Source organism: Protopterus annectens, chromosome 5.part1 (genome assembly GCF_019279795.1).
Source record: "Protopterus annectens isolate FY-2018-M chromosome 5.part1, PAN1.0, whole genome shotgun sequence".
Classification (NCBI taxonomy): Eukaryota; Metazoa; Chordata; order Ceratodontiformes; family Protopteridae; genus Protopterus; species Protopterus annectens.
In genome coordinates this window covers 311,948,974-311,966,473 of record NC_056736.1, presented here as the reverse complement: position 1 = coordinate 311,966,473, position 17,500 = coordinate 311,948,974, and the positions used below count along the sequence as shown (strand labels likewise).

The 17,500-nt window shown below is 38.0% G+C and overlaps 1 protein-coding gene across 3 annotated transcripts in view; it reads right to left on the bottom strand.

The window, feature by feature from the left end:
* DZIP1 (DAZ interacting zinc finger protein 1) overlaps nucleotides 1–17,500 on the bottom strand; it is a 1,252,063-nt gene that overhangs the window by 181,604 nt on the left and 1,052,959 nt on the right. For all 3 annotated transcript variants that reach the window (XM_044072991.1, XM_044072990.1, XM_044072992.1), the window contains exon 16: nucleotides 3,536–3,732. In XM_044072991.1, the coding sequence (XP_043928926.1) occupies nucleotides 3,536–3,732 (197 nt within the window). The remainder of the gene's footprint in view (nucleotides 1–3,535; nucleotides 3,733–17,500) is intronic.

The following is a 17,500-nucleotide window of genomic DNA, read 5'->3' as shown; positions in this document are numbered from 1 at the left end:
GTGGTACGCCACTGGTGACTGCCCTTGAAGTCACCCACTTTGACAGAATGTGTCCTGTCAGTGAGCGAGTTGACTATCCATCTGGTAATGCAGGGGCTAATTCTGAACTGGCAGATTGTTTCTCTATAATACCAAAGTGTCAAATGCCTTGGCAAGGTCAAGATAGGTGGTATGCACTGTCTTTCCCTCGTCCAGGTCCTTGGTGATTTTAACTAAGAAGTCGACCCTGTTTAACAGACATGATCTACCTTTGATCAATCCGAAGAAAGTTGGGTCTAGAGTTTGGAGATTACCTATGTCCTTGTTAAGAAGGTCTATAATGATTCTTTCCATGGCCTTGCAGATGAGGCTAGTCAAGCTTATGGGCCTATAATTCCCAGGGTCGGTTGATGGTTCTCCTTTGAGCAAAAGGAGTACTGCTGCTGTCCTCCATTCCACTAGGACATAGCCAGTTCGCAGTCTGTGGTTAAACAGGGATTCAAGTGGGTCTGCTAGGTCATGTTTTAAGTTGTTTAAAAGGCAACCTGGGATGTTGTCTGCTCCCAATAATGCTGCATTTTTAGCATTACAGAATGCTGAGATGACCTACTCTCTTGAGATAATAGGCTGAGGAATGGTGGCAGGTATACTTTGGGGGATGACTGGAGGAGAAAGGGGTGAAGTTTGATTCAAATCTGTCAGCACAACCAGTTCATTGCATAGCTGGGGATTCCCTTTTAGATTTCAGATGTAGTTAAACAATTTAAATGAGGATGGTGGAAGCAAGTCTTAATTCATAGTGAAGTGCAAACCATACCTCTCAATTATCCAGAATTCTGCAGTATATCCAAAATTTTACCTAATATTTTTGGTGTGTTCTTTCTAAAATGTGTAATTTTCTGGCAAATCACTGAAGACTGATATCACTAAATAATGGCAACTCTCAAGAGGAAGGATGCACCAAATCACCCATGCACTCAAGTAATTAGACCCCAAGTATCATTATGACTCAGTCATAGTCCAAGTGCATATAAATGACCAAAGACATACCTCCTTGGACTATATAAAGAAAAACATTATTGAGCTCTTGGACTATCTGTCCAAGGCTCGTATGTGCCACGCACTGAGCAGCATTCTCCTTTCACCAAGGATGATGCCATAATATGAACAAAAGATGATTGACTTCAGTAATTGGCTTAGTTTCTGATGTCATTCCAAAGGGGTATAATGTGTCAGCATGGAAGGACATGTTCAACAGACCTAATTGCTTTACCAATGATGGTCTTCACCAGTCCCCTCTAGACTTCCTAATAATAGCTAAAGCAATGTCCTCCCCCATAGTGCTTTTTTAGGCAATGCCAAACTGACAAATCTTCCGACACAGCAAATCTAAACCAATGGAATACAAAGGTGTTACTACTCAAAACCAGGAGCCTAAACAAGAAGCTTCACTCACTCCAGGCTCTCCTCACCCTGGAAAAAGTTGGCATCTGTGCAGTTACTGAGATATGGTTTAAAACTACAGATAGCACCCTAGCAGTGTAGAGCTAAAATGCCTTAGACACATTCAGGCCAGCTACAGCACAAGCATGGACCAAAGGTGCAGGTGTCTCAGTAATGCCTTAGACACATTTAGGGCAGCTACAGTACAGGCAGGGACCAAAGGTGGAGGTGCCTCAGTCTATATCAACAATAAACTCTCCTCAAGACTAGTCAAACAGGACAATACACTTGAGCTTCTCCATGTCCAGATTTCCACAGGCAAAGTCCCATATCATATACTAGAAAACTATAAGGTAAACTATGCCCACTATGATCCAAGAAAACCATAAGTCATACTTGGACTTGCTGAAGGCCTTCACCATTCAACCCAATACCATATTTATGGGCAACTTCTCACCTATAAACTGGACTACTTACATGACCCTAAACTTACAGTCCAGAGATTCCTGGACTTTGTAACCATAAACACCTTGGACCAGATAGTCCATATGCTCATTGGGGGTGCAAACATACTCAACCTGGTACTCACAAGCATAGGAATTTGTAGTGCTTTGTAAAGGTATGTACAGAGGACCAGGTTGCTGAATGTAGAATGCTTCTAGAGTCCACTCCTTTCCAAAATGCCACAGAAGAGGATAAAGGCTCTATTGGAAATTTCCTTAACCTTGCCTAAAATATATTTACCATGGTGAGAGTAAAAATAAACAATAGCAGTGGACAACCAACAAGCAATCATTTGGTTAGAGACAGGTTAACCCTTTCTAGCCCCAGAATGTCAAGGTAGTACCTGAGCTGCCTCTGCACATCCAAGGTATGCAGAATTTTTTTTCTTGTTTTTAGGTTCCAGAAAGGAAACTGTGAGATTGGTGGCTTGATTCAGGTTAAATTCAGAAATTACTTCTGGCAAGAAAGGCAGGTTCAAAAGGAGATTAAGGTCAATTTTGCAAGAACAAAACTGAGATCTCAAGGAGAAGAAATTTGCATTTGGGGGGGGTTCTAGTGTATTATTCCTTTCATAAACTGTTTGACCACAAAAAGAGATGAAAGAGGGGGATCCATGGATAAACAAGCTGAGATGGTCATAAAATGCACCCTGATAGATGCATAAGGTAAACCATCATTGAGTAGCTTACACAAATACTTCAAAACCAGAGGGGACAGACACCATACTGGGCCCTCTGATATTGATCAGGCTCCATCTATAAAACCTCTTTCACTGGTAAACATAAGATTTTCTAGTTGCAAGTTTTCTTGCCTCATTCAATACCTGCTGCATATTCTCATGGATCAAGTACCTAAAAGGTATCAAGATAGAATAATCCAGGCTGCCAGTAGCAATTGCTCTAAGTTGGGGGACACCAATCACCTAATGACACTGAGTGAGTAGATCCAGAGTGTGAGGAAGCTAGTGGTAATTGCTCTTGGCCAATTCTATTAACAGGAGAACCATCTTTGCCTGGGCCAAAACAGTTAAACACAATGATCTTTGGTAATTATTTCTGAATCATCAGACGTAATTTGTGCATTGGTGGAAATGCATAAAGGAAAATTCTTGTCCAAGTGCTCGAGAATGCTTCTGTCCTCCAAGCATGGCTACAAAGATGTCTCAAACAGATTTTTTTTTAATAAAATAGAAAGAAAACAAAAGTGTACAATAATAAACATGAAAGGATGCCCCAAAGGGATCTCATCTGTGTCTAGATGCATGCTGGTGAAGAGATTCAACTGTGTGAACACTATAGTTAGCACAAAAAACTGAATAAATTACTTTCTGTGACACAGTTAGGCTTCCCTTGTTGGGAGGGGCTTCACCAATCTCCAATCATAGAGAGTCAGAGGAGGGGATTATGAGCTCTGGAAAGCTGTCAGAGTAGGTGGTTGTGCAGGCACAGAATCCATATGCGACTAAGGCAGCGTGAATGATAAACATCTACCTTAATTCAGATATTATGATACTAACAATTATATCAGAAAAACAAATGTGTTAGTCACTGCAAATTATTATGCAAAAGGTGCAAAGCAAATACCAATACATTAAGCCATAACCACTCACCCTTATTTGCTTGGGATGTTTCTAGCAATTTGAGATCAAGTACTTCCACATCACTTTCTTCTGTACAGTCTGAAAAAGTGTGAGTAGCAACTACTGAAGAGTTTTTGGCAACAAGTGCTTTTGACCGAATTACATTGGGCTGTATGAATTCCTTCTTAGGTTCATCAGATTCATCTTCTGAGCTAAATGGTTGAGTTCTGAAAAAATAACAGATAATTACTTTTGACTGTCTGCTTTATAAGTGTAGTTTCATTAAGGACTGTCAATCAAAAAGCATAGTTGTGTTAAGATCTTACCATAACAGTAGATGTTTAAATAGACCACTGTTGCAGTAATGCTAACAGATGGGATGTTTCCTGCCAAGGATACCCTTCACCAATTGCCAAAGCTTAAACGCTCCTTTCTCCCACACCATAAGCATGAGGATTACGTGCTGGTACTTATTGGATGTATAAGCATGAACATTCTCAGAGCTATCTTAATCCTGGCAGGCATTAAGGTTAGCTACAAAGTGGCCATACTGAGGAAAATAAAACACAGAGTGTTGTGTGTGTGTGTGTGGGGGGGGGGGGGGCAAATATGGATTTCACCTTGGCCTAAAGAAAAAAAAAAGGGGGAAAAACAGAGAGTGCATGCAATGCAACAGTGCTCTGCTGAAACATCTACTGTTGAGCTAAATTCATCACTAGATCAATGTTGCAGTAAAGTTGACAGATGTGGTGAATCACAATGCTTTTAGGCAGACTGGGATGTGGTTTGAGGTACAGAATTAGAGTCTAGTTATCCAGGCTCTACAAAAACCCAAATTTTTCTAGTGTTTGATAAAGTTGTGAGTGGAGGACTAAGTAGCTGCCTCTAATATAGATTTAAAGTTAAGCCCTAGATTTAACTTGTGTTTGTAGATCTGCAAAGGAAAGCGTAGTAGAAAGAAATGGCAAGAAAACATTAATCTAGAAATTGTCTGTTTGCATACTGACAGACATTCATTTTTACCCAGAAAGGAAATAGAGAATTGCTCAGAATTTCTAAAATGTTTGGTGTTGTCCATTTAAAATCTCAGTTGCCTGGGTACATCTAATATATAAAGGATTCTCTCTGTCCCTTGTTTTGTGGGTTAGGAAAATGCAGGAATATGAATGGATTGATTCAAAGACATTTTAGTAACCACTTTAGGCATAAAGGATGAATTAGTTATAAGCAAAACATTTTCCCTATGGAAAACGACAAAAGGCAGAACAGACATTAAGACTCGTAACTAAGAAACCTTTAAGTAGAGGTTAAAGCTACAGGAGCACATTTTTTCCATGAGGAGAATTTTAAAGAAGCGGGTTCAAAGCATGGTAAAATTAGCTTTTCAAGAACAAAATTCAAGTCCTAGGGAGGAGGAATAGATTTTCTACGGATTTGATATGGAAGGCACCTTTTAAGGAATGGCATGACCTCAAAGAGTGATGAAAGAGGTAGGTTCAATGGTAAACTTGCAGACAAATGTACCATAATAGGGCATATCTAAGGTATAACTGATCAGCTCACAGATATTCAAGTATAACAAAAATCACTGCATGACAGGAATCCATTCCTCCTTTCTTGTACCATACAGAAAATAGTTTCCATTTTGAAATACAATATTTTTCAGTTGCAGAAAATAGTTTCCATTTTGAAATACAACAGTTTTTACAACGGTTTTTAGTTGCATGTCTTCTAGCCTCCTTTATAACTTGTAGCATTTCCTTTGAGTAAAGTGTAAAATAGTGTTTGTGTTGTACCTTTAAGAAGGGTTTCAAGGATAGCAAGGACAGCACATGCATATAAACAGAAAGCACGTGCTAGCTTCAGTGCCATTTTGAGAGTGCAGCCAGAGAGTGAGTATGTATGAGTGTAATAGCTAATTTGTTTATAATAGTTTATCTAAGTTAAAGTTATTAATTTGATGTATTTGTACATAATAAACAGAACCCACGATTGTTCATCTGTTTTATCCTGACCAGACGAGCAACATGATGCCAGAACTAGGATTCCAGAGACTGCTTTTTAGAGCTACGAGATGGAGAGAAACAGAGCAAAAAAAGGGCCAGAAACGAACCAAATGTAATGAAAACTTGCATGAACAATTTATTAAAAAAAGATAAAACAGAGCATTACAAGGGCACAAACCACATTAAACAAGCGAGAGGTACAAAAAGTTTATTAATTAAATGAATTGTTTAAAATTAAGATTTTTGACAAAACAATTACCGGAAAAGCACAGAAAGGGTTTGAAATTACCTTGGAATTGCAAAGCAAGCATGTTTAAAGTAAAACGGGCATGTTTAGAGTAAAATGAGCACAAGAAACGTATAATGGGCATGAAAAGAGATTAAACAAGCAAAACAAATATAATAAAGGGCAAAAAGGGCACATTAAGTATAAATAAAGCAAGACGACTACATGTTTTTTGGCAAGATACTGTGTTTTGGCAAAAACTACTATTTTGCATTGATTGAAGCTATTCAGGGAATAACTAGTGTTATTTGAAGTATCTCAAAGTCTGTAAAAGTGCTTACAGTGTGTGCTTATTATTGTATATTTATTCCAAAGAGTTTATTTGTGTGCAAAGTGCAACCATTTAGTAAACCGCAGTCAAAATGCAGCCATTTCAAAAAGTTTTTTGTGCTGGGTGTGTCTATTCATAAAGTACCACCATTACAGAGTGTTTCTTGCACTGTACAGCGTTATTTAGCAAAGTACAGCCATTTTGGGAGCGTTTCAGTGTGCTATGTACTGTTTATTCACCAAGTGCAATTACTTTGAAGAGTATTCTTGTGCCCAGGAGACTTATTTCGCAAAAGTCAGTTATTCAGAGGCTTGTTGTACTACTGGGCATAGTTACAAATACTGGCATAAATTTCAGGCATATGTGCATGTTCGTACAGTTAAAAGTGGACGTGGGTTGCACTGTGTTTTACTGTAATTTGATGGCATGGCAGAATGATTTTGAAAACCATCAACACATATTTGATCAGAATACTGCAGAGAAATGGAGAATATTTGAGCAAGAGTATCATAAATTTATACAAGCAGCTTATTCTGACAAAAATGCACACACCAGGGCATTCATTTTGTTAAACTTAGTTAGGTCAGAGGCCATTGAAAGAGAATGCTAATTTGTGTACACACCAGCAGTATATGAAGGAGAGGGGGAAAACCATCATATTTTTGTACAGGCTGAATCAAGGGAAGTCCCCTAGTATTTGAAACACAAATTCAGGGAAATGCGTAACCCCCATTCAATTATTACATTAGAGAGGCATTTGTTTTACACAAGAGATGCAGGAAGAAACTTTTGCAGCTTATATTAATGACCTGAGAAACAAAGCTAAAACGTGTAGGTTTGGTGACTTAAAAGATGAGTTAATAAAGGACAGACTTGGGTGTGGTATTAATAGTGCTGCACTGAGAAAGATTTTGCTTCATGACAGTGATTTAACGCTGAGCAAAGCTATTGAGATTTATCTAATCCATGAAGTTATGGAAAGGCACACCAGTATCCTTGCAAGTAATAAGAGCATGGTTTCAGTAGGCTCCAGAGCAATTGTGGACAGCATGCAACAATGGCTAGCAGAAGCAGGCCTAAGCACATGGCAGTTGTAACCCCTGTGAGTGTGACATAGTTTTCCAGCAAGTTCTAGGACTAGTTCAGTGAAAAGGACATGTTCAGTGCAGTACAATGGTGAGTCAGCAAAACCCAAATCAAGCTTTATTGTTAACTGTCGCAATTGTGGTGCTAATCATGAGTCTAAAAAAGAAAGGTGCTTAGCATTTGGTCAGCAATGCCACAGATGTGAACAATGGAACCATTTCCAAAAGTCTTGCAAATCAAGTAAACCTCACATAGTTATAAAGTTCACTCAAAACAAGATGATCATATAGAGAGCTGCAGCAATGCTTTCTATGTAGATGATGTGTCACTAACCGGTAAAAAGGCTGATGCAGTAAATTAGCTGGCAAAGAATTGTTTTGTACTGTCCAGATTAATGGTAAACCCACCAAGCTCAAAGTAGACACTGATTCAAAGTGTAATGATATGTCAGCAGACACTTTTGCTAAAGTGAGAGCTGGGGAGCAACTTAATGTGGTCAGTTTTGCAAAACTTGCTGCTTATGGAGGTGAAGAAATTCAAACTGAAGACTCAGTAGTGCTTTCATGTTATTTGGCTAGGAACTGCTACAGCTTATTATTCTATGTAGTCTGAAGATCTGTGCAGTCATTACTGGGGTTTCAGAGACAGTTTGAGATTGAATCTGCTTTCCTTTACCAAAGAAGTTTATCATATAAGCAGATATTCTATTTCCAATTTTACTGAAATTATTTTCTCAGAGGATGCTGATGTTTTTGATGACAAGTTAGCCAGAGTTCCAGTTGAGTATTCTATGAAGTTAGACCCGGAGATCAATCCAGTGGTCAGACCGGCAAGAAAAGTTCTGATAGCAATGCAGAATAAAGTCAAAGCTCAATTGGATAAAATGGTGCAGCAAGGTGTAATTTGTCCAGTTACAGAAACAACCAAATGGGTGTCGTCCCATGGTAGCAGCCCACAAAAGAAGGCTCAGCTGAAATCAGAATATGCATTGACCCAAACGATTTGAACAAAGCATTAAAGAGACCACATCATCTTATGTGCACAGACAAGCAAGTCACAGCCCTAATACCAAATGCTACTGTTTTTTTTGTCTTACATGCAAAAAGTTCATTTTGGCAAGTGATGTTTGATCGCAAATCTTTATTACTGACAACTTTCAGTACTCAATTTGGGAGAGATAGATACCTTAGGATGCCATTTGGAATAAATTCTGCAAGTGAAGTCTTTCAGCATGCAATGGAGCAATTTGTTTCAAGTTATTCTTGTGCCGTAACAGTATATGGTTTATTGGTTGCAGGAAATGGTGAAGCAGACCATGACAGAAACCTTAGAAAAGTTCTAGACAGAGCATGTGAAGTGAACTAAAAGCTCAATTCTCTGAAGTGGAAATTCAAACTACCAGAAGTCACATATGTAGGTCATTTATTTACTAGCACTGGCTTGCAACCAGACCCATCCAAGCAAGCAGATATTCTTGAAATGCCAGCACCAGGTAATGATCAAATTCTACAACGTTTTCCTGGTAAGGTCAACTATTTAGGCAAGTTTATACCAGACTTCAGTGAGTTGACAGCAAAAATGTTACACTGTCTTGGTTGGAACTAGGATGTCAATAAACCAGTCACTCTTTCCTGTGACACTTCAAAAGTTGTGTTCAAAGTTTCATGATTATATTCATGGTCGAGCTTTTCAGACTGAGAATGATCACCAACCTCTAGTCACTATTTTAAAGAAGCCTATGCATTCAGCTCCAGTGAGATTACAAAGACTGATGCTCAAATTGCGAAGTACAACTTCAAAATGGTCTATACAAAATGCAAACTTCTTTATCTGGCTGATACCTTATCCAGATCACCCAGAAATACAAAGGAACAGCTTCATGTAGCGAAGTTTGACTTTGATGTCATGGAAGTGCATAATTGTTCTACCACGAGACTTGAGCTGAGAGAACATACAAAAGACTGACCCAATTTTGCAAAAGTTCAACCACTACATTAATGTTGGATGACGGTCAAAGCAATCTAGTGTACCACCTGAAGTGCAAATTTACTTTCCTTACAGAGATGAGATGTTGATGGAAGATGGCATTATTTTCAAAGGAAAGACAAGCATTATTTTCAAAGGTGCTAAAATTGTTGTTCCTGCTTCCTTATAAAGTGAATCTATACAGATTTTGCATCGTGGTCACCCAGGTTCTGAATCTAGCAAAAAAGGGAGAGAGGACTAGTATTCTGGCCTTCTCTAGCAAAAGACATTGATAAAGTACTTTCTCCTGTTGAGTACGCAATAGTACTAAACCGCATTTGCAAAAAGAACCACTTCAGCTACGTCAAGTTCCTAAACTACCTTGGTCAACAGTAGCCAGTGATATATTTGAGTGGAACAATCAGCATTACTTAGTGTTGGTGGACTCTTATTCAAACTGGTTTGAGATCAATTTACTACCTAACCTAGATCAATTTAATACCTAACTTAACATCCACTGCTGTTATCACTAAGTTAAAATGTCATTTCTCAATCCATGGTACTCCACACAAAGTTATTTCTGACAATGGTACCCAATTTACCAGTCAGCTGTTTCACAAATTTGCAAAAGAATGGGACTTTGTACATGTTACTAATATTCCAGAATACGCACAATCAAATGGGCTAACTGAACATGCAGTAGAGAGTGCAAAGCAATTACTAGAGAAGTCTAAGTGTGATAATACCAATGTCTTTTTGAATTTGCTCAATCTCAGAAACATACCCCATGATGATATACTTGGCTCGCCTGCTCAGAGTCTTCTACCTAAGCAAACCAGAACAACATTGCCTATCAGTTCAAGTTTGTTGAGGCCCAATCAGTTCAAGTTTGTTGAGGCCCAAAGCAAAGAACAACAGAACAAGCAGAGCCCAACTATACAGAAAGTGTTCTTTCCATAAGTCCAGCTATGATAAATCGAGCAGTTTCTTCATCCATTGAAAGAAGGAGAGACAGTGAGGACACAAATGTTGAAAGGTTTCAATCAGATTGGTCAAGTAACAGGTATATGTGCTGAGCCAAGATCCTACTACTTAGAATCTGAGGGTGTGGAGTACAGGAGAAATCGGAGACATCTTCTTCCTGTATCAGAATCGAAATTGCAGCATTGTTCCTGTGATACAAACTCTAGATATCAGAGCAATCCAGACAGTGTTCCTGTGAACATGTCTGAACTTCTACTTCCATTCCTGATGATATTCCTGATGTCCCCAAAGTTGAACATTCAGCAGAGAAAGTCCCAGTTGCTAGATTTAATTCTAATTTCTATGTCACACGATTTGGTCATATTTCCAGACCTAGTGTGAAATACACAGCAACCTGGACATACTTATCTATATGTATTTAGTTCTGTATAATTGCATGTCAAAGAATGTCATCAATATTGCATGACCCATTTCTCAAAGATGGAGGATGTAGAATACTGTGTGTGTGTGTGTGTGTGTGTTGTACCTTTTAAGAAGCGTTTCAAGGACAGCACGTGCATATAATAAATAGCAAGCATGTGCTAGCTTCAGTACCATTTTGACAGTGCGGCCAGAGAGTGAGCATGTATGAGTGTGATAGCTAGTTTGTTTATAAGTTTATTGAAGTTAAAGTTATTAAGCCTCAATCCTGATGTGCTTGTACATAATAAAGCTGCTTGAACAAAACCCATGAATGTTCATCTGTTTTATCCTGACCAGACAAATGACATAAAGGTTCTTATAAGGAATAAAAAGCCTACTGTCCATACCATGAAATTGAGTCTTCAGGTTTGGGTGAATGAAACAGCCCTGCTGTTGTGTGAACAAATCCATCCATTGTGGTAATGTTTCATGATTGCTCTTGGCTAAGTGGATGAAAAGGGAAAAAAAAACAGTATTACCTAGACTAAAAGAGGGTCACCAAAAGTATTGTGGGAATGTCCTCCTGAATCCTCCGGTGGAGCAATTTGGATAAAAGAACAGGGAAAAAAATTCCCTTTGCAAAGGAATGAGAAGGCATTCATTCTCCAGTCATCCTTGCAAGGATGACTTGGTGGCAAAAAGATCTATTTCTGCAGTACCCCACTGGTGGACGATGCTTTAAGAAGACCTCTCTGTTCAATAACTATTCATAAGGGTCTTCTCTTGAACTACTCTGGTTGATCTGTCAGCCTGTTCTGTTCTGACAGAATGTGGACCATGATGAACAGTGATGTCTCAAAGCCATCAAAGCTAATCTGAAAATATGGTACGATTTTGTGCCCCACCCCCATTTGTTGATGTATACCACATGGGAATGGCCTACAGAATCTGAAGTGTTCCTGAAGACCAAAGGTGGTAAAGAGACTGGAGAGCAAGGACCAATGTTTTAATTTCCTTTATGTTTTATGTCCCCTTCTGTACTTTCTGTTGAAAGACCATTAACTTTGAATTCCTTTGAACTTGCCCAGAGGCCCCGCCTGTTATCTGTAGAAACCTTTTGCAGGAAGGGGGAATACAAAAGAGAACTCATTTGTTTGTCCTTAACAAGTCATCAAAGCAGTTATTTCTTTACAAGAGGCAAGGAAGGAATTGAGAATGACAGAGAATGGCAGTGCTGTGTATGGACAGATTTTAGACACAACTGAAGTTTCTTTATGAGATTGATAAACTAAGCCTCCCTGGATTTTCTGAAAAAAGTGTCTTGAATCAAGAAGTCATTAAAATATGGGTAAACATGGACACCTTGGAGTATGCAGAATGCTATGACAGGGGCTGCACACTTTTTGAACAGTCTCAGAAGACTGGAAAGCCAAATGGCAAAGCAGTAAAATTAAAATGTGGCAATTGCTTATATTAGGACACACCAGAATGTGCAATAGCAAAAATCGTTCCCCCTTATAGCCCCCCTAGAATGACCTTATACTGTCAGACTACCCCTCCACTTAAAGGACTGCAATGCATTTAAAGCTGTGTATGGCAGGGGGTGGCACATTGAGTAATGCCCAACATTAGTTTCATAGTTTTCTTTTGTGTGTCTGTGTGCTTTATGTTTTAACCTTATTAAACTATTTAACATTCAAAAAAGTGCAGAATTAGAATAATTAAATGTGCCAAATAGTCAACTAGCAGCCTCATTGAGGTGTCAATCAAGTTGGCACCACCCACACCCGCAAAGTATGATGGTGTGTCCTAACAAACATTTGCTGAAAGTGTAGTTGTAAAGTATAAAATCTTAAGAATTTACCATGCTGTGCTTGGACTGAAATATGTAAATAAGCATCCTTGAGATCTAAGGTAACTGGAAAAGCTTTTTGAAAATATTAAAGGAAAAGGATTTTTGAGAGTTAACATCCTAAATTTTATAATATTCAAAAAGGTGTTCAGGGCAGACTGATCCATAATCAGTCTCTATGTACCTTCTTTTCTTGGGACTATGAAGAACCTGGAGTAGAATATTTTTCCTTTTTGATGTGGAGGAATAGACTCTATTACACCCTGGTCCAGGAGGTATTTATTGATGGGACAACGCAGATGCTGTTATAGTCTGGAGGCACATATAGAAATGAAGTTAAATTCCAGTGGACTGTGTACACTTTTTGAATGAGTCATAAAACACAAGAATCAGTTGCGAAAGTTTCACAAAAAGGAAGTGTGAGAAAAAGTCTGTTGGGAAGTTTTTAGAGAGGTAGGCTGAGGTGTGTATGAGGGGGGGTGTAGTCAGAAGCTGTAAGGTTTACCTGGAAAGGTCCCTCTGGTACCTTTAAGTTCAGATGTAGGCTTGTCCTGCTACTTCTTTTGGATTTTGTCCTCCTGCTGAGCAGGCTTTTTGTGGTAGAAAAGCGCTAGTTTGGAAGGGCGTGTTGGATTCTTATTTTGGCACTGATGTTTACTGGTAAACCGTGATACAGATGAAAGAAAGAGACAACACACCAAGCTGCAGCTAAAAGCGGTTTAATAAAAAAATCAATTACTTACAAAAATCATCAGCTCAAGCAGCTTGCACACTATATTGAGGAACCTTCTTTTCTTGGGATAGTGTAGTAGTTCTGCTTGGCAAAGGCAGTCTCTGAATAAAGCATCCAATTAATCAAATGAGGATCAAGTTGGCAACTTGAATCTTGATGCAACAATCAATAAGTTCAGGCACTGGTTACTGAAAACCTGAGTCCTGATAGCAAGCAAGGAATGGAGGAAATGCCAATTAGCTAAACATGTGTCATGATTTTTATACATGTGTCATGATTTTTATACATAACTCATCTCTGCTGACACATAATGACAGATTGAGCCAGTACTTTATGGAAACTTAACAGCTGTTGAACTTCCACTTTTCAGAAATCTTATAACACTGATCAAAAATAGGATGTATTGTCCCCGAGTTATTTGAAACATTTACAAAGAACATGCTACTTTTTTACCTCATTTTTATACACTAGCTTTCCCGATCTGTTAGATGGCATCAAAAACACATATCTGAAGCATGGCTACTCTTCTTTTTACACAGGCATTGGGTTGGAAAAGTCACAAGCTGAAGCTTTGTAAGAAATATGTTTGTCTCATATATTTTACAGCTTAAATGCACAACCCAGATTATTGCAGGATTATTAAAAATATGTTCACTAATATTTATAACAGGCTAACAAGCATATCATCTAATTAATGCAGATCTTACGTTTTTGCTAATCACTTTGCTGTTTCATGGCCAAGCGCGAGGGAACCAAACTGATAAAATGTGAAAGAAGGCATGGGCCCTATACAGAGGGATTTCTTTAGAATTTTGGAACAAGGGAGAGAAAAAGTTGCTTGTACTCCACCATAATTTTATTTAATAATCTCAACAGAAGAGGGACCAAAATGGATATCTTCATCCAAAGGAGGATCTAAAAGTTTTGCTTTGTCATCCTCAGGAACCAGGAAAACCTTCTCAATTCAGAACCAATGACAACAACCCTGGAAAAAGGATTGTTCAAATCATATGCACATTTAATTGAATGGCATGCAACCTGGTAAGCATAAGAAATCATATTTTTGCAGGGCAGATTTAGATTCACAGTCAGGCAAGCTAAGAATAACTTTGGTCATGTTCTCAAAATGATAACAAGTACCTGATCATATCCATTTGGTAATTAACTGCATGAAATGCTAACTATCTGAAGTAGAAATGTTTTCCCCATACCTGCTCACTGCTGTACAGTATTTACAGTTAGGTATGGTGATGGAAGTGTTTATATGGTTGGTCACAAACTGCAGAAACAGCCACAGGGTCAGAAGTGGAATTTTTGTAAAGGTACTGGGCAACAAGAACTTTTTTTTGTACCTGTCATTTTTTGTGTGCAAGTGGTTGAGTTTCTGGTGCTATCGAATCAGACACAAAAGTGATTTCTAATGTTTCTAACGGGATGGACAGCAGAAGGCTTGGGAAGATCCACATGTAGTAGATCACTTATCAGATTCAGAAAGCTGTTTCCCTCCCAAATGAAGTGCAGCACTGTCTTCTGGATTGTATCCCCAAAGCAGAGCCCTTCATGTGGAGAACTTTAACACACAGACTGTACAGTTACAGATGTCTAAGACTGAATGCTTGAGGATTAAGGGGGGGCAGACAATACAAAGCAAAGCTTTTTCTATACCAAATATATTTTAGGCTGCCTGTTTTAACAGCTATGTTCACTTTATTATAACAGCGACACTGGTTAAACATAGTTAGGATTCCAGAAAGGACAGAATCACAACAGACATACTAGCAGAAGCCAAATATTCTAGTTCTTGCAAATTAATGAACCTTTATTTTCCAGATTCTCTGTTGCACATGCAAAGAGCTAACTGATGCCTCAAGAATATATTCTGAGCCAGTCAATCATTCCTAATGTATTTGTATAGAAGATATAACTCTGAAAGCCGTTGTCAGTCTCAGTGCCAAGCACTTCAATAAAAAAAATATTTCTTAAATATCCCTGATTTGGGCAAAGAATTTTGCACCGTCTTCCCAAAAATAAATTATTTTGGGAGAAGATGGTGGATTATAGTCAACAAATAATGACACCCTTACATTTTCAAACTTCCTTTACTTCAGAAATGTATGTTAATTCATGATCGCTTGGTGTGTTAAATTTCTAAGTAATTAATAGCAACATTTAAAATTTGCCTCTTATTTTGGACACAAGTTGAAAGATATAAGGGTAGCAGATCTTCAGACTTTTAGCTAGGAAAAACTCCAGCTTCAAGTTTAGGCTGCTGGACAATTTCAAGTTAGTATTTTTAACGTTAACCTAAAATGTGACATTAACCTTTTCTAGGATCTTTTAGATCAGTTGTGAAATACTGTGCAAGTCCAGAAAGAAGAAGCACAACCACGAAGCAATAATACGTCCTGATCTAATAAAGATCGCTCAACACAACAGACAGAAAAAAAACGAAATCAGTAATTAAACAACGGATCAAGCGCTTTCATCCACCAGACATGTGGACTTCATCAGAATCAATTAATTAATTAACAAAAGTTTTTTTATTAATTAGACACAGTAATATTTATTATATGCCCATACATTGTTAATATTTTTGCCTACAATGGTACTTTAAATTTTTATGTATATATGATGAGAAGTGATATATTATTTCTGCTATATAAAGCATGAAATGAATTGAAAACGGCATTGGATGTATTATGTTTTCAGAAGTATTTTTTTGGGACGTATCTTTTTAAATGGAAGTGCTGAATTGGCGCCAAAAACAGTTTAAAAAGGCTTTTGTTAATTAATTCATTGATTCTGATGAAGTCCACATGTCTGGTGGATGAAAGTGCTTGATCCATTGTTTAATTACTGATTTAGTTTTTTTCTGTCTGTTGTGTTGAGCGATCTTTATTAAATCAGGATGTATTATTGCTTCCTGGTTGTGCTTCTTCCTTCTGGACTTGCACAGTCTTTGTGATTTGTTGTGTTCTTCACAGTACCTTTTCGTTTCAGTTGGTATGGATAACCAGGGGGAGGCAGTCACCGGGAAGCATACGCCTGGAGACCATGAAGAACTAAATAGACTTTGGTCGGAAGTCTCAGCCTTAAAGGGAGAGGTCACCCATTTATTGGATATCATGTCTCAATGTGAGCAGAAACGGTGCATACAGGCATCGCATAGCGAAATAAAAGAACAGCTCAGCACCAGCGATTTGAAATTTTAATTGCCCAATGGACAGCGGTTTCCTATCTCAGCGTCCATGCAAAGAAACAATATTGATGTTAAGGGCAAGGTATCTGACAATAGTAGACTTACCGAAAAGGAGTTTACGTTCGATTTCTCCTTGTACAACTTGGATGATGAGTCAAGGCGCACCGGCACTAAACCTAAGAGATTTATGGCTGGTAAAACATACACGTCTGCCATTTCTCAGAGAAATTTTGAGCAAGGTACTGTACAACACAGCTCTAGCCCTAGGGCTAATGTAAACATTAATTGTGGCAATTATACGAAACCAAATGGAAAGACTGACAAATTGGACAATTTCATATCTGCAGATGTATGTTTTGATAAAGTAGGTTGTAATGATTCAACTAATAGTGTATTAAATGAAAGTTGTTATGGTACTTTACGTGAATCGATATATGCGCCGGGGAAAAATCTTAGTATCATAAAGGGAATCAAAATAGATAACGCTTACTTAAATAAATGTTTGACATCGAAATTAGTCCCAAAGGGACTTAAATTTTTTAAAAAACCTATGGGCATTTTACTTAATCAGCAGAATTGTGATGAATTTGAGATATTATTCAATCAGTTTGGTTTTGATGTCATGAAACTTCTGATAAAGAAAAATGACGAGAAATTATGCAAGTACATAGAAAAAGTGGAAAATTAAATAAATTAATATCTGAAGACTTGCTGTTTGATCAGTGAGAGAATTTGTATTATAAGCAGTTTATAGAAGCTGATCGTAAAGCTAATAGTATAATACAAAGAAAATTTAGAAAGTTAGAGAGGGACGTGACTGATTATAAAAACAAAATGGTATACCCATGGAAAAAGGAAATAGGGAATAATCCTGAAATGTATGATAGTATGGCTGTGGAGAACAATAATGGAAACTACCGTCCCCATAGAGGGAATGGACATTTTTATGGGGGAAGGAATCTAGGTGCAAAAACAAATTGGCAGAGGAATTGGAAATGGAGAGAAAACAGAAAGGGAGGGGGACAGAGATACCCTTACAACCAAGAAATGAGGGAATATTAATATTTGATAAGTATGATGAATCACACCCATCTAGTATTAAGATTGAAGAGAACAATAGTAGCAACACATATACCATAGACAATAGGAGCATTGTGGCTCACAAAAATGAATTTAATATATTCAATTATACAGGTATGGAAATTAGTGAT